The 23,647-nt window shown below is 37.6% G+C and overlaps 1 protein-coding gene across 4 annotated transcripts in view; it reads left to right on the top strand.

Annotated features, from left to right (window-relative positions):
* Positions 1-23,411, top strand: part of LOC121636860 (SLIT-ROBO Rho GTPase-activating protein 3-like) — a 32,150-nt gene extending 8,739 nt beyond the window's left edge. The window contains exons 3-22 of one of the 4 annotated variants that reach the window (XM_041980695.1): positions 2,795-2,957; positions 4,774-4,836; positions 8,149-8,337; positions 8,654-8,782; positions 8,897-9,118; positions 9,238-9,339; positions 11,116-11,313; positions 11,432-11,516; positions 13,498-13,525; positions 16,049-16,079; positions 16,411-16,471; positions 17,166-17,243; positions 17,545-17,679; positions 17,791-17,896; positions 17,976-18,203; positions 19,482-19,555; positions 19,665-19,845; positions 20,500-20,646; positions 20,738-21,053; positions 21,541-23,411. In XM_041980695.1, coding sequence (XP_041836629.1) covers positions 2,795-2,957; positions 4,774-4,836; positions 8,149-8,337; positions 8,654-8,782; positions 8,897-9,118; positions 9,238-9,339; positions 11,116-11,313; positions 11,432-11,516; positions 13,498-13,525; positions 16,049-16,079; positions 16,411-16,471; positions 17,166-17,243; positions 17,545-17,679; positions 17,791-17,896; positions 17,976-18,203; positions 19,482-19,555; positions 19,665-19,845; positions 20,500-20,646; positions 20,738-21,053; positions 21,541-22,005 — 3,001 coding nt within the window. In that variant the 3' untranslated portion in view covers positions 22,006-23,411. Of the gene's footprint in view, positions 1-2,794; positions 2,958-4,773; positions 4,837-8,148; positions 8,338-8,653; positions 8,783-8,896; positions 9,119-9,237; positions 9,340-11,115; positions 11,314-11,431; positions 11,517-13,497; positions 13,526-14,461; positions 14,565-16,048; positions 16,472-17,165; positions 17,245-17,544; positions 17,680-17,790; positions 17,897-17,975; positions 18,204-19,481; positions 19,556-19,664; positions 19,846-20,499; positions 20,647-20,737; positions 21,054-21,540 lie in introns of those variants that run through there. The other 3 variants (XM_041980694.1, XR_006009778.1, XR_006009777.1) reach the window with 3 other exon arrangements.
* Positions 23,412-23,647: the final 236 nt, after the last annotated feature.

Here is a 23,647-nt window from a genome sequence, read left to right as displayed (position 1 = left end):
TGATTATTGATTGATAAGCAGATGTACACTCATCCATGTGACCTGGCGTTATCGGTACAGAATAACAAACTGATTTATTCAGAAAAGCTCATTCCCTCTCTCTTAGTCTCTCTGGTCAGCTGGACATGAAGCCTAATCATAGCATCATGAACTCCCATCTCTGGGATTTTGATAAATGGAGCATTTCCTCAAAGGGAGACTCCTGCAGAAACTTAGCATTAGATTGCTTCTCCCCACACCCTGCTGTCCCACATTCCTCTGTCACATTAAATGGTCATCATTATAGCTGTCTGTCAAAAGCTACATTAATACTTGTAGACAAGACTGGAGAGAATAATCTGTATCATTAATAACACTGCATGGTCTTCTCCATTGCAGTGTCAGCATTGGCTCTCTACTCTGTTTCTTCCTTTAAAAACAAAACAAAACAAAGCAACCTCTCTTTTTCATGTTAGTGATCCTGTCAGATTTTAACTTGTAATGTAGAAGAGGCTGGCATGCTTGGGGGACATTTTCATAACCTCTTACAGAATAAATGCATAAAAAATGGTGATACGACAGATCTCAGCAGCCTGTCTCTCTTAAAACACAATAATTAGTTAAAAGATGCACTGTGTGAGTTGAATTGTCAGTTAAGCCTGGCTCCGCTGAGTGTTGCAGTCTTCTGATGCAGAAACTGTGTTGTGAACCAAAGATTGCTGTACTTTATGTGGGATGTCAAGTGTAAAACCTCCTACTGTCAACCTCCAAAAAACATATCAATGTCATCTTGTTTGTGTACTGAAGTCTCATCCAGAGCAACCATCAGCCAAACATTTCCAATCAGGCTGATGGCATGTCCAGGATGTAACACCTGCTCAGCTTGAAAGGAGTGCCTTTGGGGATTGCTTGTTCTTCTTGTTTTGTTTTTCAAAGAGTTAAAGGATGAAAGGAAAAGCAAAAAAAAAGATGTTGATATCCAACACTCTGAGTTTCCAGGCTCAACTCTTTCACGAAGTGCAAAGCTGCAAATTTAAAGATTCCAAGTTTGTGCCATTTGTTGCCGACATAATTTAATCAGACAAAGTAAAAATTACAGGGCATTTAACTAAATAAGATGCCAGTTGTCAGAAATAAAAACAAACAAAAAAAAATTAAAAATGGCTTTCCTTCCTAGAACAAAGTCAAGTGTAAAAGATGGGAGTTCATACATCAATTCATTGAATTTAGTTTTAGTTCCTGGTTATATCAAAGGAAGTTGCCCTTACAACGAATGATTAAATCTGATCAGATTTTGACACTAATCCCTGGTAATGCACTGAGGGCACTACATTGAGACTGATGTCACTTCTATTTTTTTATTACAGTGCAGATACCAGCATTAACTGAAAGTTAGACTGAGTTTGATGAAGGCTGTTGATGGGGAAAAAAACGTTAAGATCATGGTATGATCTTCAAAACTTAGATCAGAGTAAAAAATAACTTAATTCTGCTTCACACTAGAAGATAAGATGCTGCTGTGGATCCATTTATCATCAGACCAAATGCACGACTAAAACAGCAAAAAAGAAATAGTTTTTTAATTGAGATTGTTGGAAGTCGCTGTACAGACAACATTTGAACCAGATGCATGAGGTCTCAGCTGATGAAGGAAATGTAATGTAAATGAAAATGGATTACTTGACCAGGTTATAGCAATAAGCAGTTATAAATGTCTTTGTAAAATAAACTCCGTTTAAATAGAAAAGGAGTTTGTAGAACCACCTAAAGAACTGTTAAATATGTGTTTATATCAGTCAGTGTCAAGTAGTGTGTCAGTAGGTGTGCATGCAGAGCTGATTCTGTGCCCCATGTGCTCTGACCCCTAGAAAGATCCACACTAATAGACAGTTGACATTTAATAGAGACATTTGTGCAGTTGCTTTGTAGAAGAAACTTATCTTTTATTATTACTGTGTTTTTTTATTGTTTATCCGTAGTCTAAGTTTAGTGGCTTGCAGGTGCTGCAGCTAACATTGTACTTAAATGCAACTTCTACTGTGCCAGGAAGTTCTTGTTACTGAAGTCTTTACTGTAACAACTATGGCTGCTCTCAGTGATCCTAAACCGAAGCCCATCAGGATGTTTGGTCGTTGTGGCGAACGATGGCTTGCATCAAAATCTGCTGCAACCACGATGCATTCATTTGTGTCCTATGTATTCTCTATATACTTCGCTAGTTCAGTTGTATCACAAACACTTACCAAATCTCATCTAAACCAGATTAGCCACAAATTCCATGTTAACAAAAATGCAAATAAAAGGTGTTTTACTCACATCTCTTAAGCAGGGCTTGGATTAAGAAGTGCAATGATTCAACATTATTCTGTGCAGTCACAATGTCCTCCTAAGATAGAAAAAATACAAGAAGACAAACAAACTCTTTGGTGTGGGGATAATTAAACTCACATGCTCCCTTGAGCAAAGAGGCAGCCAGCATGCCTTTCATGTATGTGTGTCTAAGGGAGTGTGTATGCAGAGCTGCCTCCTGTTTTGCTGATTCCCCACCACATGTGCGCTGACCCCTTGATTACTAATATGTAAAGCCCCACAGCTGGTACTAAATAACAAAATGAAAGATATGTGCAGAAAGAAGATTTTCATCCTGCTTGATGTTTAAGTACACAAACATTATAACTACTAATGCTCAGGAACCAATGACTTTGATCAGAGCTCAATGATTCATGAGATTTTGCTGTTTTGATGTAGTTTTCTAAAACTTCTAAGTATTGCTTGAAGGTGAAATGCTAACAACAACTCTCCCTCATCATTTCAGAAAAGACCAAAATCTTCTTTCCACTGTGAATTGCTGGTATTTGGTCTTGGACCAAACCCGACGAGAAAGCAGAGACCATGCTACTCTCAGCGACATCTACAACAACAACGTCATTGTCCGTCTGGCACACGTGGGTGAGGATGTCATCAGACTTTTCAAAAAGGTCAGAATTTAAATGGATGACTGATGCTCACACACAGACACACACACACAGTCACACAACTTGTCAGCTCAAATCACATGACTGGTATGCCAAAGCTGGGAACTTTGTGCTATATTAACAGTAAAAAATATTATTTATAGTAATAATAATCCCAACAGTAATCAAGCACTTTTCTTAACAAAGGTTTTTCCAAAGGCTGTCACAAAGAGAAAAGTTTTAAAAAGGGTCTTGAAAGTGGCTTAGTATGTCTGGGTTCATTAAGGAGAGAGCCACATAGTGTTGGCCTTCAATGAAATCCTCATATTCCCTTGTGACAGTCAGCAACCTGGGATAAACCGGCAGGTCTCTGTAGTCGAACAGAACACACCGGGTCAGAAAGGCTGAGATGTATTTCAAGCCAAAGCCATTTAAGTTTCTAAAAGTCTAACACACAGCTGATGAAAGAAATCTAGCACAAGAGTGATGTGATCAGGCCTCTTTTTTCCCCATTAATGACTCTAGCAGCAGTGATTTCTACCAGAAACCTTGCTTGATACCCAAGTATAATGTGTCATAGTAATCAAGGTGAGAGCAGAAAAGAATATGTGCAACTCTGAGTAAAGAGCAGCTGAAAGAAATGACCTGATAACAGAAGTCAGCATCAGATATCAACCACAGACTCCATGTTATGTAAAAAATGTGGTAAATTGTCAGGTTTGAAATGTCAGGAGTATACATTTATTGTCATGTGTTCCATCTTTAACTATATTATTATTCACCATGTTTACTGTTCTTGATTAATCAGCTTCTTAGACTTGTTTGAATTTGTACAACTTAGAGAAATGTTAGAGAAATGTCTACAGCTAAGACATGGTTGGAGCCTTAATAACTCTTCTTATCCTCCTAAATCATTGCAAATAAACTACTTAGATGGTTTTATATCAGAATTGGCTGATAGCTTCATTCACAACCTGAGAATCTTTCTACTTCATGAATTGAGTATAACAAGTCTACATTTCTGTCTGATATCTGACAAGCAACATCCAGCTATAGCAAAGGGAGGCTTAAGGGAGTTTAGTGGCTTGCAACCAGCTAAAGAAAAGGACTAATGACTGCTGAACATCTCCTTCTGCAAAAAGTTTGCTCAACATATGACAGAGTTCTCCAAAACTATAATCCAGTAATGCTCTTTCATACCGGTTCAGCTGCAGTGCATTCTTGATGTTAATGAATTACACATGTGGTGAGGGGAATGAATCACTTCTGGCAACAAACTTTAAAGTTACTGAATGTGCTGAAGTTTTACTCTTGTCAAATGTGAAACTGCAAGGTAGCTGTTTTGACACGTTGTCCCCAAGTGGTTAAAAAAAAAAAAAAAAAAAAAAAAAACCAGAGTGGGCGAAGCATCACTCTATATTCACTCAACTTGATTTCTAGAGTCGCCCTCCACTGGCACTGAAATTATTTCCCCTTTGAGCTAAAAGCCTTGTTGTGGGACATGTCCAATTCATCATAGGCTCTTTTTCCCTGTAACTAAGCTGAAGCTGGGACTCTATGCCATGGGAAATGTTCTGCAATGACTGCACTGTTCTATTTTTGTCTGCCGGTTCTCTTTGGGTATTGTATTAGATCCTCTCAGCTTCAGCATAATGACAGCATTTCAGTGCCTGCTGACATCCATAAAGAAAAAACAACAAAAAACTGGCACATAGTTTTCAAGGTTTTCTCATGTGGGGAAGCAATGCTGTTAAAAATCCCAGTTTCAGTCCTCAATGTTTGAATACATGTCTTCATTAAACATGGTGTTATTGTCACCTGTTTTCTCCCTCTTTCACAGAGTAAAGACATTGGGGTGCAGATGCATGAAGAGTTAGTGAAAGTCACTAATGAGCTCTACACAGTAAGTAACTGAAACTTAACATAATTTCTAACTTAATTTTTTTCTGCATGTGTTTTGTTGTGCCATTCTACATGCTTTGGCCAGTGTTAGCTCTCTGTGTGATGTCAAACTGAAATCCAGTCCCTTTTTTTTTTTTCAAACCCACAACCTCTATCTAACCTGTGAAGCAGCTGGCATGACACTGCACACAGCAGATATGCCTTATCGACAGACCAGTCTTTTGACACGTCATTTCTTCCTTCTGCTGAGGTCGTGAAAGGAGAAAATTTACATTCTCCCTCCTGATGTGAATTTCTGCATCATTTGAAGGAGAGAGTGTTCTTGCTCCTAGCTGTGCTTCAAGCAGACTCAGCAGTCTGTGCTGCAGAGGTGCTCACAGCCAAACATGAGCTGCAGTTACGGTTTGAGCTAATGTTGCATGTCCTCAGACACGTCTGCTTGTGTGTGGTATGGTAATAGTTGTAGTTCTTGTGACATGCCTTGTGTAAGGGCCTCAATATACATGACAATAAACACGCAGAAAGGTCTGTTTGATGGTGTGGATAGAAAACATTTGTGTTTAGTCTTCTTGCTTTTTTGTTTCACTGCAAAAACTTGAAGTGATATCTTCTGTTGTATGCTGGACACAGACAACAAACATGCAGGAGTACTTTCTTCTGGGTCTCATTGGTTAGCAATGTCATTATCCTGTAGCAAGTTGACATATTGTTTTAATCCACTTAAAAGCCTCTTAAGGCTGAGTAGACCTGAGGTAACTAAGGGTAACAGTACAAATATCTCTAAGCAGGAAAAGAAACAGGCTGTGTAACTAAGTGTCCTCATCATAACTACAATTCATGGGTTTAAATGGCTGTAACATCAACCCCGGCTTTTGGTTAATTCCTGTATCATTATTGCGTAAATGCGTCAATGGGGAAAATAAAAATTCAGGTTATGGCTCATTTGCTGTAAATAAAAGTGGTTTAATGAAGGAAAGAAGAGAAGAACTCTTTATTTGCAGATGTATTAAAAAGAAAAATAAAGCATTATTAAGTATCATTGACACGATAACTACAGGATTGTTGCCCTTACTTTCATTATTAAATGATGTTCGAAATAAAGCGTGTGCAACAAAAATAAATAGAAGCAGAAACATTGGCATGGCTTAAACGATGTGAGAAATATTCTTACATGCAACACTACATGGCACAAGTCGCATCACCCCGGTACTTGTATTGATTTTTTTGCCCTCTCTGATTCATGCATTATTAAATACCTGTCTGCAGCTCCCACACACTGCAAGAGGAATAGCAGAAGTCTCACTAATTTTGGAAAAGAGAAAGTTTTATAGCTTAATATATACAGCATGTATAATTTGATTATTTCATCAGCTATGAAAGAATTAAACTCGTTTTTGGGGCTGCTGATTTTTGGTCATTGATCTGCTGTTGATTTTCTTGTGGAAACAGACTCATTTCTTGTTTCATACGCTGCTGAAACACTTGCTCGCTGTCACTTTGTTACCTCCTTCCTTCCCTGCTGATCGATCTCACTGTCCTTTGCTCATCCATTTCAGTCACGGTTGCTAGGAAACCAGAACTTGAGAAGTAGTGATGGAACAGCAGCTGTTGTATAATTGTACTGTTGATTTAGGGGTTATTTGTTAAATATTGACACATGGTCCTGCTGATATCAACATTGTAGAAATGTACATTGTTTTGGTAAGTTAGCATACATGTAGAAGAATGTTGACACATCAGACCGACACACCCAGCACATCATTGCCAGCTAAGTTTAGAAATATGCATGGAAATATGATGATCCCACGAGCTTGATGAGTAAGCTACACTCCCTAATGTTTTCATGTGAGATGAACATAAATATCCTTGGGTCACATGAATTCATATCTATTACACTTTGTCTTGTCATAGCCTTTGATTTAATTACTGTGCAATATATTTACAGAAATTATACATATTTGAAGATGACTGTACCATTCACTAGTTTCACAAAGTGCTTAGGTTGGAAAAATGCATAGAAATGGTTTTCAGAGCTCAGAAAAAAAAAAAAAAAAAAAGCTGGTTAAACCTGATTATCAAGAATTTGTGATCAAGAAAGCATTTTTAATGTTGCCTAGTGTTAAAAATTCCTTCTTTAAAAAAATCACTTGAACTCAAATTTAAATTTAATAATAGTTATTATTTTTTTTAATGTGTTGCAATCTCAAAATAGGCACACACACAAAGAAAAAAATAAAAATAAAAATGTCTCTGTTCTAACGTTGGTTTGTGTACATGCACATCAGTATTCTGATAATTGGCCTTATTATTGACCTCTATATATATATATATATATATATATATATATATATATATATATATATAGATATATATATATATATATATATATATATATATATATATGGATCAGGGTCTAATTCACCACTGTGTTGCTTTACTTCTTCTTATACACTGCTTATGATACACGGCTCCAAACACCAAATTTCAAAGAGAGATGTTATCTCATTCTATTTTTTTTTTATTTATTTATTTTTTTTTTTTGTATAGGATTTTAACTCAACCATGAAAGTTTTCATTTCATTAAGTACCAAACAATATCGATGAGTGTTGCAGTGAGGCCGGTTTAGCATCAGGAGCATACTTTTAAGTACATGCAAAATGTACTGTAGTATAATGGTGCTGAAATAAAGGAGTCCTGTTTGTATCTTTGAGTAACAATATTACCTTCACAAAAGGGAAAGTTGTCATTTTGCATGAATTCACTCCCAGACCATCACAAACACCAACTTTCCAGTTAACTGAATTAATAACAAAGCCTGAGAGTCTCTCTTCTTTTTAGCCAAAATGATGAGAAAGATTTTCAGACCAGGTTTTCCTCTTTTCATCATCTTAATCAACAAGGTTGCAGTGATTCTGTATCTTGTCTATAAATATTGTCTTGGTGCTTTAATTTGCATTTGTTGATTCCACTGTGTGCTGCCTTAATGCAGCAGGATCTTAAGATAACAGCCATATGATATTTTCTATGACCTTTACCCATGTGAATTAAAGACTTCTTAGAATTCTATGAAACTTTTTTCTTCTTAGTCATTTTGACCTGTTGCCAAAAAACAAAAACACTTTTAATATTCTGCTGATTATAAAATAGATGAAGATATTAGTATCACTCTTGCCTATGATGTGATCTATGTTAGGATGGTAGAGGCACATTGTATTTTAAAATATCCAAGAGTCCTCTGTTGTAGTTATCAAAGTTCATCCCATCCATCAAAGCAACTCTTGCTAGTCTTACATTTGCTGTCTGTTCTTCCAGGTGATGAAGACGTACCACATGTACCATACTGAGAGTCTCAGTTCTGAAAGCAAACTGAAGGAGGCAGAGAAACAGGAAGAGAAGCACATTGGCAAGGTTAATGACAGTGCAGGCCTGCTGCGATATGGTCATGATGAACGTCCACAGCGACGAAGTTCTGTAAAGAAGATGGAGAAATTAAAGGAAAAGGTCTGTTTTGGCTGACAGGCATGCATGTGATTCAAATGTGCATGTTACTCTTTAGAGGCTAAATATCTTTTGCAAATGTTTTGTAAATGTATTTGTAATGAAACTTTTTTTTTTCACTATTTCCTGTGTGCATAAATAATGTTAGAAATGTTTTCAGAGACACTTAATCCCTGCATTGCACAACATTGTTAATACATACATTGACTCATTATGTGAGATAAAATCAATGTAATGCAGTAACGTTTCCTTTGAGTACATTAGGCAGCCATTGTACATCCTGCACTGATGGGACTCTGTCTTGCTCTTCCTTCCCTAGAGACAAGCCAAGTACTCTGAAAACAAGCTGAAATGCACAAAGGCCCGAAACGACTATCTTCTCAATCTGGCAGCTACCAATGCCCTGGTGGCCAAATATTACATCCAGGATGTCTCAGACTTGATAGATGTAAGTATACTCCAGTCAGTGCTAAAACTACTAATACTGACCAAGCGCTTACATGTTGTCCTGGAGTGTTAGTACAGGATTTTTTAATGATTTCAAATTGCTACTTGTGCTCAGTGTTGTGATTTAGGGTACCATGCAAGCCTGGCTCGCACTATGAGAACATACCTATCTGCTGAATATAGTCTGGAAACCTCTCGCCATGAGGGTTTGGACTTACTGGAGGGAGCAGTAGATGCCATGGACATCAGGGGAGACAAGCTGAAGTTTATGGACACACATAGCCACATCTTCTGTCCTCCAGCACGCTTTGACTATCAGCCACACATGGGGGATGAGGTGAGCCCTCTGAGAGGAATCTAAGAATAGTTCATTTCTAGGTCTTGGTTCTTGTTATATTGGCTGTGGTCTGTGTTAAATCATTCTCATGAAGATCATGTTCTATATTTTTATCCCAGGTGTGTCAGGTGAGTGCACAACAGCCTGTCCAGACAGAGCTGTTGATGCGCTACCACCAACTGCAGTCTCGCCTCTCCACACTGAAGATAGAAAATGAAGAGGTGAGCCATTCTGTGCACACAAATCTGGAGACTGTGTCAGCAGGTCATTTTAAAATAAAGCAAGCTTACTGTAGGTGTGCTGTACAGAACAAAAGACATAGGGTTAGATATGCTTACTTGTAAAGATGGTTATAAGTTAAAAGATTAAACAGAAAAGCTTGAAACAACCCTTTTACAAAATATGTTTTCTGTGATGCTGATGGTGATGGAAAAGGTTGTCTGATGTTCTGATCTAAAACCTTCTTTGGGTGTTTACTATTGAGATCTGGGTACTGCCAAAGCATTATATTCAGACTATTTCCATACTCATGAAACCAGCGACACCTGCTGCCTCTTTGTTGGATTGTAATTTTGGAAGAGACCTCTCCTTTCAGGTTTCCTGGCAAGCATCCGAACTGTTGACATGTAAGGATGAAGATACAATTTTAAAAACGTATTCATTTTTACAGAAGTTACACATTTTTAGATTTCTATTGTAGTACAATCATCTGGTAGGTGATCTAACCTAGCTCATTATATGTAGCTTAGCATGTTTCCCCGTTTTACCAAAGGAGGTTTTTTCTGCTTTTAATCAGTGGAATAGATTAAAATTCAGAACTAAGTAATAACATGCAGTTTTGTGTGGCAACTGTTGGAAAATGTGACATTATTTAACTATGTATGTGTCATAATGATGTTGATGGTATTTACAATTTGTAAAAGAAAAACAGAAAAACAAAATTTTCCAGTTGCTTAAATCATGAATGTTAGTGAAACAGGAACTTGTACTGTTGGGTGATAGATAACAAGATGCTGTGAGTTGATAAGGTTAAAAAAAGGGGTTTTCCTGTATGTTAATTATTGCAAAATACTTTTCTAGGGAAATGACTGTCATATTAATCAAACCATGAATTCTGTCAAAATATGCTGCAGAACAGAAAATTACTTTAGAAATATCAGCTGCTCTTAAACATTATAACCAAAGCTCGAGTGTTGGAAAAAGCATTATTATTTCATGCTAAATTTAAATGCCTAACATCTTGTTTGTGTAGGTCTACAAGTTGTACAGGTTAAACAACAAAGAAATATTTAGTCAGTTTCTTCATTTTTGGAGTGCCTTGTTTTACATCCGGGTGAGCTGGGCTAACCAGTTGTTTCTTGGTGGCTTCAGTACAGATACTGAAGTAGTGTATTCTTCTTTTTGCTCTCCAGAAAAAAAAATATATTTCACAAAATGTTGAACTGCATAATTATATTCTAAGCTTGAGTTAGCCACCCATATTTCAGGCTAGCAAACATACATCAACCAGAGCTTAGGACTGTCACACCTTTTACAGTAAATTCATTTCTTAATCTAACACTGATTTGTGGGCTGTCTCTCATCTGTTCTTCTGCTACCCCCAACATGGAGTCAACAAGGTCACTGTGACTCACATAGACTTGTTTAAAGGTCACTATGGTGTGTATACATGCCATGAATATGGAAATGCACACTCTTTTCCTGTGTGCTTCACATAGAAGAACTGTGGTTAATCTTTCATGTCACATTGCATCATGCTAGGACTTGCAATTACTCAGCTGCTTGTGATGTGACAAACTGTTGTGCAAATATCCTGCAGCATTTATAGTCTGAGACTATGCTACCTTGCTTAAACAAAAGCTTGTTTATGACATTTTGAAAGTCTGTACATTTAGTTCAAACACTGTTTAACATGTAACAGTTCATTTATTGTCTAGCAAGGATATCGTATTTGTATTCTAAAATGTTAAAACATGTTTGTATTGCGTGTATTTCAGGTGAGGAAAACCCTTGATGCCACCATGCAAACTCTTCAGGACATGCTCACTGTGGAGGACTTTGATGTTTCAGAGGCCTTCCAGCATAGCCAATCCACAGAGTCAGTGAAGTCGGCTTCCTCTGACTCCTATATGAGTAAGGCGAACATTGCTAAGAGGCGAGCCAATCATCAAGAAACGGAAGGCTTTTACTTCACTGTGAGTTCTCAGACAAATTGAAGTGCAAAGCACAGCAGCATGGTGCACATGTACACAGAATTAGGAAAAAAATGAACAAGTGATAGTATTCTTGTCTTTTCATCTGTTTTATCTGCAGAAATATAAGGAGTACTTGAACGGCAGCAATCTCATAGTTAAATTGCAGGCTAAGCATGACCTTCTGAAGCAGACACTTGGAGAAGGTGAGACTTATTAAAGCATTTTCGTGTTGTGTATTTGTTGAGAGGAAAGGTCAGCATGAAGTGGATAAATACTATCCTGCCTGTAACTGAAGCATATGGATGCTATTTAGACATAGCATTTATACCAAGTCTGTTCCCAACAAATAGAAATGCTATGTTTTCAGTTTAGCATCATGCGTCTGCAAATTATAGGACTTAGAAATTGTCACCCATGTGATAAGATCATGTAAAAATAAATCTGAGTGTTTAAAATGGCCAAACAATATCATTCATGATAAGTCATTTACTTAAACACTTAATTATTTGTTGCACATTGACCTTAAACTAATGAGAACACCCTGTTGCACTTACATGCAGAGAGCTATAGTTATAGGTGCTTTGTCATCTAATTGTCTTAGTATACAGTAAGAGGAGGGGGATTTGTTTTACTGACTGAAGCAGGTCAGATTCAGCTACAGTAGGTGACAATAAACCTCTTTTCAGCCTGTTACTGTTGGGTTTTCTCCATTTGACCTACATCAGAAATAAAAAGGATGTACAAACAGACAGGGGCTAGCTGACAATGCATCAATACTGTAAGCATTGAATTTAAGAGTTGTACATCTCTGTACATACATTTCCCAAGTCCTGTCTACCTTTTTTTTTTTTTTTTTTGTTATTCAGTTTTTATCAGGTTCTTCTGCGCTGACGTATCTTAATGTTTCAAAGCCCAGGGCAAGAACTTAGGAACATGTGCAGAGTGCCTTGGCTTGGATTTTTTTTTCCTTGCTAATTTGAGCTCTATCAAATGTATACATGCAGGAGAAATTCAGCTCCTAACCACATTACCAACATCTGTCCTATTTTGAGAAATTCAGTTTAGTACGACTGCAGTCAGACTAAGATGTTTAAATGAATTTAAAAAGTCTGATTTTAGTCAGACACAATAACTCAAGATATTTTTTCGTAATGCAGTCAAGCTGATTAAAGGCTTAATTGTTGTCAAATAAAACACTTTGTTTTCAAAATTCCATTGTTAGACATAAGCATAAAGATTTTTATGTTAAATACTGCATGAAGCTGCCACGTCTGGGATGTGAAGTTGACGAGGGAGGCAACTTTTTCCGATAGTTGCACAGGGTTGGCATGAAAATATCTTTGGCTTCAAATGATTCCCATTCAAAAAAGAAAAAAAAAAGTAAACTTTCACTTGAAATAGTGAGTCTACACATATTTTAATATATTTTATTTCACTCTTCATCTCCATCCTTGTGCTAATATATATTTAAATATGGTCACTTCTAACTCCAAAAATACCAAGCCAGTGATGGCTTTATCAAACAAGTGTGGTTCAGTCCGTTCATGTACAGTCATTGCTTATACTAAAGTTGTTACAACTTAAACAGAGATTGCCATACTTTGATCACTCCTCCCCAAATACTGGAAAGATGGAAGAAAGATCAGTAGTATGTTATTTCATCATTTAAATTCAGTGTTTGGAATTATTTGATATAAATAAGAATTTCAGTGAAAGCTGCTTTTCAAACAAATATTTGTAATTGACTGATCAAAGTGAGCTAATTTGTTAGTGTACGTTAGGTTGTGTTTGTACTAATGTGCTGCATATATCATGAAATCATCCCATTGCACAAATCATGTCCCTCAGCCTCCCTCTCTTGTTGCCCCTGGTTACATTTTCCACTTTGCAGACAGAGAGAAAGAGCAGACAAGCTGTCCCCTTCTGGGGCTCTTGTGCTGTTTCTAGGGCGACCGCTGAATGACCGCTGCCTGGCGGTGAGTCAGATGCAGCTATGGTGCTTACCCCATTCAGTTTGGCTGAATAGCTGCCCCTTTTTCTCATAACACCCCTTTCCGTCTCCATCTGCCAGCCTTGTATAGTCAGCCAGCACTCAACCAAGACCAGCAACTTCTGTGACTGTAAACCACCTTATTCTAATTTACACTTTCTTTTCTTTTCTGTTGTTTTTTTTTTTTTTTTTAGGGGAGAGGGCCGAATATGGAACATCACGGTAAGATGCCCACTGATAAAAGGGTAAATAATGTGTAAAATCCTTCCAGTGGTTCTGGGTTAAATGAGACTACAGTTTGGGAATAGATTTATTTTTCTATTAAATTAAATTAAATGTAACTATGGAGCCAGGTCCAAAAAGGTTCTTTTTTTCTTTAAAGTAGCAATAATATAATAAACTAAGAAACAAAACACCAATAAACTTGATAATATTTTATGCTATAAACAATTGAGTGGGACTAAAATGAACAATTACTGACAAAGCTAACTCATGAATAATAGAAAACAAAGTTTGATTTGGCTTTTATTATTGAACTCCTACACATTTGTTATACATCTTCAATCTATCATTAACATGGTGTGAACCAACTGTAGATTTATGCTGCTTAGGGCCAGTTATGTGTTTTTCATAAATGTTAAATGAGGAAAAATAATAACACTCATGACTATGACTTTTTACAAATGCAGAGTAGTAATATGAAACACAAGAATGTTTAGAGGGTGCCCATTGAGATGTTTAAAGTTACAGTTTTAGACGTAGTAATACTTGTCATTGATATGAAAAGTCATGATAATAGCAAGCTATTAGTGATTTATTTGCACCATGTTCATCTGGGATGGAATGATTGTACAACTAGCAGCACATACTTGAGAGAAGACAAAAAAAGAGAAAGAATTTAGTGCAAAGGTTTGAATTTATAAAGGGTTTCCTGAAATTGGAAGAAAGAATCTGCAAAAAGACTAATTGTTATTTACTGTTTTCCCAAATTGTCAGCTGTTACTTAAACTGAAGTATTAAGTTGTTTGGAGGGTAAATATGCTGTGGCAAAGACTGAGAAAAAACTAAATAGAAATATCATGTTTGCTCATATAGTTATTCCTACAGTGTTATTTATATATTCCATGTTTCAACCCTACAATCCCACCATCTCCCCAGGCCCCCCACTCTCCCCCCTAAACCCCAGAGAATGCAGGAGTCTGCACCTCGCTCCATTTTTAACCGTAGGCTGTTTAACGGCAATATGGAGGCCTTCATTCAGGTATTAGCCCATCTGTGCCTTTTGTCTCTATGAGCTCAGCTGTCTCGCTAGCAGTCCTTGGGGGTCCTTTTTTTTGCCTGTGATCACTCTTTTACCCAAACGTTTTCCCTCATGCCCTTTCCTCTTGCTCAATGCCTTTTCTTCAAAGTGTTACATCTTAGGAGGGATAGGGTGCTTGAATTTGTTTAAATGTGTTAAGGATATTAATTAGCTTTAAGAAAGCTGCTTCAAGGTTCTTATTGTCTTATTGTGAGCCCCCAGCTTCTGAAAAAAAACAAAAAAAAGAAAAACGCGGCCACAATTCCTCAGTAGCAGCGAGCAAGTTATTCTTCAAAACTAGAACTGAACTGAAGTCTTTGGTTATTAAGCCAATTGACTGACATATTTTTGCTATTATTTTTTTATAGCAATAAAGAATGAGGGTTTCAAATGTGACAACATACTGTCTATATTAATGGTAACACAGTAAATTGCAGTAAATTAATGTACCCGTCCTCTAAACGTTAGGCTTGAAAACTTTCAGAATCTTAATAAATAAGGAGAATAAAGTGGTTTTTGGTGGATTATGTAAACGGCTATGACAAAGCACACGTGTCCCGAAAAGCAGCTTCTCTCCCGAGATAGAACCAAATTTGGATTTTTAAATTAGCACCTGTAATAACTTTATTTCTGGACACTCAGTGATAAAAACATCTAAATGTAAGCCTTGAAGGAGGTAAAAACGGTGATAAAGTGGTTTTTGGTGGATTCCTTTTACCTCTGTAACAAAGTACTTATGTGCCCAAAATCAGCTTCTTTGGCCAAATAATGCCAAATTCAGTTTTTTAATATGGCATGAGTAATACAGTAATTGTTGTTGTTTATACAGTAATGTGTTAATAAATTAACATGATAATTTCACAGACGAATCTTTTTGCATTAATGTTCATTGTGACAGCCCTAATAAAATACTTTTTTTTTTTCTTTTTTTGTTGATCTGGTAACTTACTGAAATTATCCTAGGACCCCCATGGGGCTCGGGACACCCAGTTTGGTAAAAAGCTGATTTAATGGACCTTTTTTTCTTTTTTATCTGTTTAATTGACAAAATAATATAAAGGAAGTTTCTAATTAAACTATTAGTTTATTAATTTAAATAGTATAAATTTTTTTCATAAGCAGCTTCTTAGCTGAAAATTTACTCAATATTTATTCCCCACTCTTCCATGTTCTGGGATACTACCCTCCCTCAGCCCTCAGCCCCTAAGGCCGTGTCTTCATGGCCTAAGGGGCTGATCATCACAGCCCAGTAGGCAATGATGCTTTGGCTATATTCTCTCTCTCTCTTTCTGTCTCTCTCTCTCTCTCTCTCTCTCTCTCACTCTCTTGCTATCTCTCTCTCTCTCGCTCTCTTTGTCGCTGTAAGATCTGTCTCTCTCACTAACCTGTTGTGGTTGTTGTTGCCTCTGTTCCTCTGTCTACGTGCCTTACTGCTCTCTGCCCAGGGGAAGAAGAAATGTCCGTGCCAGGAGTCAGGTACTCCGTCTTATAGTAGGGCTTTTCATCACATTGTGTTCAGTATACTAACATTTCTGTGCCTCCATGTTTGCAGTCCTATGAAAATATAAAATACGGTAGTAATAACAATGTATTGTATGGTGGCACAGACATAGCATGAGTTTGTTCTTTTCACTTAACATTAGGCATTTTAGTAAATGACTAACAGTGTCCCCTCAATCCTGAATAATTTATTTTGGGGAGTTTCTGCATTAGCTTCTGGTAATAACATCTTGCTGGCATGGCTGTTTATCTTCTGTTATCTTCATTTCATATGCTTAAGATCATTATAATATGATTCTGTCTGTAGGATTCAGGGCAGCCAATACCAGTGGTGGTTGAGAGCTGCATCCGGTACATCAATTTGTACGGTACGTTTTGACTTCTATGGTTAATAGATGGATGGATAAGGGTTTCCTGTCTTGACTATGCATCTGCTTTGACTATACAGTTTTATATAAATACCAAGAAAGTACTCAACAAAAAAAAATGCCCCTAATAACTGATGAGTATTTGCATTAGATGACTTTCTTTAGAGCCATAAGATTGATAATATTACAATTTCATTCAGTGTGCTTTACTTAATAGACAAAATGTGAAAAAATATGCCACATTAACATACACAGACAAGCTTAATACATAAATTCTTTAACAAGTAAATTCAATTCAAAGAACTACAAGATAATGTTGTCATTTAAAACTGTCTTTGATTAATCATGAAATCTTCTAATGGGCAGCATTTTCAGTTCATTAATGCTCTCATTTATCTTACCAAATTTACCTGTGATGAAAAAACTACCCACATTCACTTTGTGTATATTTTATTACTGTATAATCATTTTTAAAGTGGTTTTCTTCTTTGTTTGTGTGTGTAAAGCTTCCTACTTTTAAGTCTTTCCTTATGCTCAGTTAAATCTAGTATGTCACTATTTACAACCGTTTGTAAAAACCATGAGAGCAGAGACATTCAGCAGAACAGCAGCTGTTGTAATTTCAACAAGATTTGTCATTAACATTCAAATTTTTTTCTTCTCATTTTACTTCAGTGGGTTTATCTTTCCACAGGTCTTCAGCAGCAAGGTATATTTCGGGTTCCAGGATCTCAGGTCGAAGTCAATGATATTAAGAATGCATTTGAAAGAGGTTAGTCCCAGGTTACTTCGACATCTTCCCTTGATTGATTTTAAATTGTGTTTTGCTCACCTAAACAGCCAAAGCTGCTCTCGCAGGACTCTAAAGTGCAAATCGAGAGCCTGTGTCGCATGAAATGCATATGACAACCACTTACTGCATAAAACATGAGATCAGCATCCTGAAGTAATAATAAATGAGAAAACATAACTGCATTATCCTGTAATTTAAAATGCACACAGACATTGCATCAGAGCCATGTTACATGAAAGTGGGTGCAATGAATGAGTAATGAGTGGTGGTCCATCTGCAGGAGAGGACCCGCTGATGGATGATCAGACTGATCATGACATCAACTCTGTGGCAGGCGTTCTTAAGCTTTACTTCCGCGGGCTGGAAAATCCGCTCTTTCCTAAGGAGCGTTTCCTAGATCTCATATCCACAACCAGTGAGTCACATTATGGGAAAATGCCCAAAATATATTTAGATATTTAGTTTGCATAATTCTTAGTAATTGTTCCACATGCTTTTTTGTTGATCTTATTTTTTTTACTTTTAGAACTTGACTCTGGTTCGGAAAGAGCTCATCATCTTCAGCAGATAATTGTGACTCTGCAGCGACCCGTTATCATCGTCATGCGATACCTGTTTGCATTTCTTAATCAGTAAGTCTTCTCACAATTAAACAAATATATAATTAAAATGTGTCATTTTAATGTTATGATACTTATGATACTCTCCAAGTCTTTCCCAGTACAGTGACGAGAACATGATGGACCCCTACAACCTAGCTATCTGCTTTGGCCCTACACTTATGCCCATACCAGATGAACAAGATCCTGTGGCCTGCCAAGCACATGTTAATGAGGTCATTAAGATGATTATTATCCACCATGAGGTCATCTTCCCAACCCAGCGCGAGTTAGAGGGACCTGTTTATGAAAAGTGTATGGCAGGAGGGGAAGAATACTGGTAGGTGGAAGGAATGATATATCAGTTTTCATTAGTTGTTTGTTAGTTGTTCATTAGTTGTTTTTCAAGGCAAAGAGTGCAGCAAAAAGGGGGGTCCAGTTTGAAGACCCACATTTATACAGAGTTTGCTTTTTACTAGTTTGTATAAAAAACAAACACTTCATGGCAACAATTCAGAAAGATTACAGCTTCATTCAGACTGTTGGCAAATTAGATTTGTTTTCTCAGATCAGTCTGTACGAACAGATTGTCCACTATGTTATTTGCCAGAAATTACATCAGCTTCCTGTGACCAGAATTACCAACATACCTACCCTGGTTGCTATAGTAATGACAAAGGTTTCAACTACACTTGTGATTTTGTTCTCTGTGGTGTGAGAAACTTAGCCTGTAAACAAGCTTCCCACCAAAGTGCCAGCAGAATATTTATTTTGGCATATTTCCACCGGTTCTTGTTCTTTGTGTTAAAGCAGCATTAGGCTCCTCTCACTCCTTAATTTTGTGCCTTCTGACCTCCTCGATCCTCATGCCTGTGACTTGGAAATCAATCAACATATTATAGTCTCAGTTCTGAACATGCACCTGCAGAAGAGAGCGTGCACAGATGTATCATATTTGGAAGCTGTGATGGACAAAATTAATATGAAACATTATCCTACGTTGTAAACTGAATTAGATGTTATCATGAACATAATCAAGGAACATCCTGCAAAGTTCATAAAATTATTAAGCAGGCTCTAACAAGGCAATAGACAAGACAACTGTGTCACACATATTTAAATTAGATCCATTTACAATGATGTTGAAGTAAGGATGTCACATTTTGCTAAAGAACTGTTCTTTGATTTGTCTGCTTGGATCTAAGGAGGGCTTAAAACTAAGTGTGATTCTTAACCATCCCAGTTGATGGATGAACAACATGAAACATCTAAATATTTTTGATAGAAGCTAAAAAGGATAGTCCTACACCAGACAGTAAAAAATGTTTAAAGACTGCTGTTGTCACAGTCATGTGACCAGTGTTATCCAGGAACAAATTTACAACCACCTTCAAATGTGGTCTGGATCTGCAGATGAGTTTCATGTGATCTTGAATCTAGATACCATCTAAATCTGCACAGGTGTGACCTAAAACAACACAGAGTCAGAAATGTTAATGCTCTTTCATTTAATTTAAATTTCCATTTTTGGGCTCCATAAGGAGTCTTTTCATAAAATAAAAGCTAAAGGTGGAACACTGTCCTCCTCTTAATTTTGCATTCCTAATTATTTACTCAGTGAAAGCCCCCACAGTGAGCCGGGTGCTCTTGATGAGATAGACAACGGTACTGGGCCAAACACAAGTGATGAAGGTGAGTCACCAAACACAGTCAGTCCACTGTCAAGATCACAGCTGTGGTGTTTGGAAATGACAGTGAAAATAATGAGATTTTGGATTCTGGCATGTCTTCTGTGTTGCAGAATTGGAGCAGATTGAGGCCATTGCTAAATTTGACTACGCGGGGCGAAGTCCAAGGGAGCTGTCCTTTAAGAAGGGAGCCTCTCTGCTGCTGTATCTGCGAGCATCTGAGGACTGGTGGGAGGGCAGACATAATGGTGTGGATGGGCTCATCCCACATCAGTACATTGTGGTGCAGGACATGTAAGTATAATTCCTGATTAGAAGCCAGAATCTAGTGCTACTCTGTTTCTTTTTTTTCCTAAATTTCTCAGAAATTCTTATTTTCATTGTCCCCTTTTTGTTTGCTGTGGGATGTTTTAAAAAAACATTGTCATGCAGAAATTGTAAATTTGCCTGTATTAATGTGAATATAACACTCCTCTCCCTTGTGTACATTGTTCCATCTTCATTTGGTTGCAACAGAAACAAAACAAATCTCTTAGAAATAAAAATTTTCCCAAAGTACTTTAAAGACTGCCATGTTCAGTAATTATTAAATCACTTCAGTGAATCCCCAAATGGATTTAATTTCTTCTCCAACTTCTTTCCTGCTAACCAGACTTCCATCACAATAACTGAATTAAATATGCATAATAGGACCAGTTGTCTGTTATGTAGCACCATTGGTTGCATCTAAAGTGTAATCAATTTTTTTGTTTTGCTAATAAAAATGCACTCACCTTCTGATGAAACCTTTGTGTTGTTTTTGTTTATCCATGTACTTATTAGGAACATTATGTGTTCAAGAGTACCAATAATGAAGTTTAGTCTTTAAAATTTAAAAGCTCCACAAACATTTCCTTTAGATAGAAGATATCTACCAAGACTAATCACTCTTTTATGTTTTCATGTCAGGGATGATGCATTTTCTGACAGCATTCAGAGGACTGATAGTGAGACCAGCAGTGGGCTGCACCACAATGACCGCCCCTCATCTAGAAATGAGAATCAGTCTCTATGTGAACACACACCTGAGAACCGCTTTGGACCAGTACTAGGAAGGTGGGGGCTAGTTTCAACTTTATGGGAGACGATGTGTGAAGAAGTTTGTGCTAATTACAAAGTCTGAGTCTATTTTATCACCTTCTCTTAGGGTGAGAGTGCGATCAGATGGAGCCGCAGTTCCACGCCACAGGAACGGTGCCGACAGCCTCAGCCCCACGAGGGTGGCCGATCAGCCCCCCAGGGTCATGCCCCGGCCCTGCAGCCCACACAAAATAGCACTCAGCAGGGGCCATGCAGACAGCCCGGAGAAGCGGCGTCTCACCACATTTGGCAGCGCTGGTTGCATCAACCATCCCGATAGAAAGGTGTTTGTTGACAGCCACTCTCAACGGTCATCACCAAGCACCACTCGGCATGCCAGTTTAGGAGACCACAAAGCTCACGAGGCTGAGGCACTTGCTGAGGTGAGTGCTGGGAGTAGTTGTTAAAAGCACGGATGGAGTTGCTTTACTTCAGTTTTGATGGTCATTTGTTTTGGGGGTAGTGGGTTATTCAGAACAAACTGTGGACAAATGTAGGAGTTATATCGTAATTGTTTTCTAATTCTAGCGTGTTTGAGGTTTTTGAAATCCCATTGTGTTATGACACTGAATACAAAAACAAATAATAAAATATAATTATGTATAAACTCATTGGATGTTCAGCTTCACTTATGGTTTTCACATTTTTTTCTGCATCTGTTCGTATTTGATTAGTAGGCATTTAGCATATAGTCTCAAGATCAGGAGGCAGCCTGTGAACAGACAAAATACATCAAATCTATTGACATGATCGTGTTCCCAAATATTTTGTTTCCTCTGTAATTCACACAGTTGGGTATTCAAAAAATGGGTATTATTTAAACTTAAATTTTCAAAAGTAAACATTTTTCTTTTTGCTCTTAATTAACAGGACATAGAGAAAACAATGAATACAGCACTGCATGAGTTGCGTGAGCTGGAGAGGCAGAATGTGGCCAAACATGCTCCTGATGTTGTTCTTGACACTTTGGAGCCCCTCAAACACCCCAGCGGAGCCCAGGATATTTCTGCCAGCCCGCTGCACACCATGGTGATCAGAGATCCAGATGCAGTCCAGCGACGCAGCAGCAGCAGCTCCTCCTCTGAGACTATGACTACTTTTAAGCCTGCTCTGTCTGCTCGTAGGCCAAGTGCACCATTAAGGCCTCCACCTGTCAGACCTGTCCGACCAGCTCCTGTGATTGGACAGGGCCAGGGTCCACACCGCTCCAGCAGCTCCAGTTCATCTGGTCTGGGCAGTCCAGGCATCACCCCAACTGAAAGGGGCTTTCCCAAAGCACCCTCCCCATCTCCATCAACCTCCTCTTCATCCTCAGACAAACAAAGTAACATGTAATCAGCAGTCAAGAAACTGAAGAACACGGTGGATACTGACTGATTGTGATTATCATCACACCCCCTACACCTCCTCTCCTCTGCAAAACATTGACACCAGGTCTGTTTGGTAAATATTTAACACTGATCTTATACAGAGAATGATAGCTTCTTCTGGTGTCTGGCCACACTTGGTTGGAGCTAGACGGTGTACTGATATATTACACAGAAACAGGATACAAATGTATACTTTATAGAATGCTACCATGCTAAATAGCTATGCTGGAATAAAGAGATGCACTGGAATATATTTCTGTTTACTGAAGTATGACAATGAAACATCTCATGGAAATGTTATTAGATTACAACAATGCTGCTGTGAGTTTGTTCAGTGGTTTCCTGCTCCATTATCATGGAACACTTGAGGGAATATTTCACCTCCTATCATGTAGAAATTCACTCTGTCCTGGTTGTCCATATAATCACGTTATTATAATTCCTTTGGCACCATTTCTAAAGTGTCAGAGACATAGAGAAGTGTCACGCCGTATTAGAAGATGGCCAACATGGCTAAAGGATAAAACTGGTGTGGACTTGCATCAAGCTGCACTTCTTCTAATGACCACAAGAGGCTGGCTCCAAGAAAATTCCAGTCATATAATTGACAACAGCCTCAAGTTATGGAAACTGTTTCTTTGAAATATGCTATTGGTACTTTGTACAAACATTCTATGCATAGTGGCTTTAAAGGAAATTGAGATTTTGTGCAGATATTGTTATATATAAGACATGTAAGAAGTTAGAAAAATAATTTGGTTTCAAGCACAAATACAACTAGTTGTCTGTAATCAGTGTTGTCACCTCGGCTTGCGGTTCTCCTTCGACCTGCCAAGTTTATAGTCAATATGTAGGGCAATACCCTCCAACAGAAGCAGTGCACCAGCTCTGCTGTCTGCATCTCTGTGTCAGTTCATCAGCAGTGGATAAAGACTTTTTCAAACCCACTGAGATTGTAATATTTGAGAAATTGAGTCTTGGAAGACACAGAATTCATCTAACTGATGGACTTATGAACACTGCAGGGAACTGTGCTGCATTTATACGTTCTGTGTCCTCATTATGATGAAGCTGTACTAAGAACACATCTAGACCTGACTAGATTGTGCACAGTCACTGCAGGCTGTATGGATGTTTAGCTGAACATGTTTACTGATGATGATATTTGTTGTCTGTCCCATGAAATTGATCAATATATCTTAAAAGTGTAATAAGTACATACATTAAAGGAAAATACACATACTGTTAAAGGATGCTTGTAAATATAACATTGTATAATAGGAACAGGGTATATTATCATCTATTGTGTAGATTTTTGTAATTCTTATCCTTGCACAAACATTAGCAGAACAATAAATTGATGAAATATCACAGAGATTTCTAAAGACTTGTCTGTCTTATGGGTTTGTTTGAAAAATATTTGTACAGAGAGGAGGCAATTCAGAATGAACAGCAAGATAAAGGATATTTAATTATGGAAACCTAGAGTATGAATTCTTATAAAAATTACAGTGGTTTTGCACCGCCATCTGCTGGTCAGCTACAATTTCACCAGTAAGGAAGGTAAGAACTTGATGGACCAACGACGGTCTTCAGTAAAAAGATGC

This window comes from Melanotaenia boesemani, chromosome 3 (assembly GCF_017639745.1).
Source record: "Melanotaenia boesemani isolate fMelBoe1 chromosome 3, fMelBoe1.pri, whole genome shotgun sequence".
In the NCBI taxonomy this organism is placed as follows: Eukaryota; Metazoa; Chordata; class Actinopteri; order Atheriniformes; family Melanotaeniidae; genus Melanotaenia; species Melanotaenia boesemani.
This window is presented reverse-complemented; position numbering and strand designations above follow the sequence as displayed.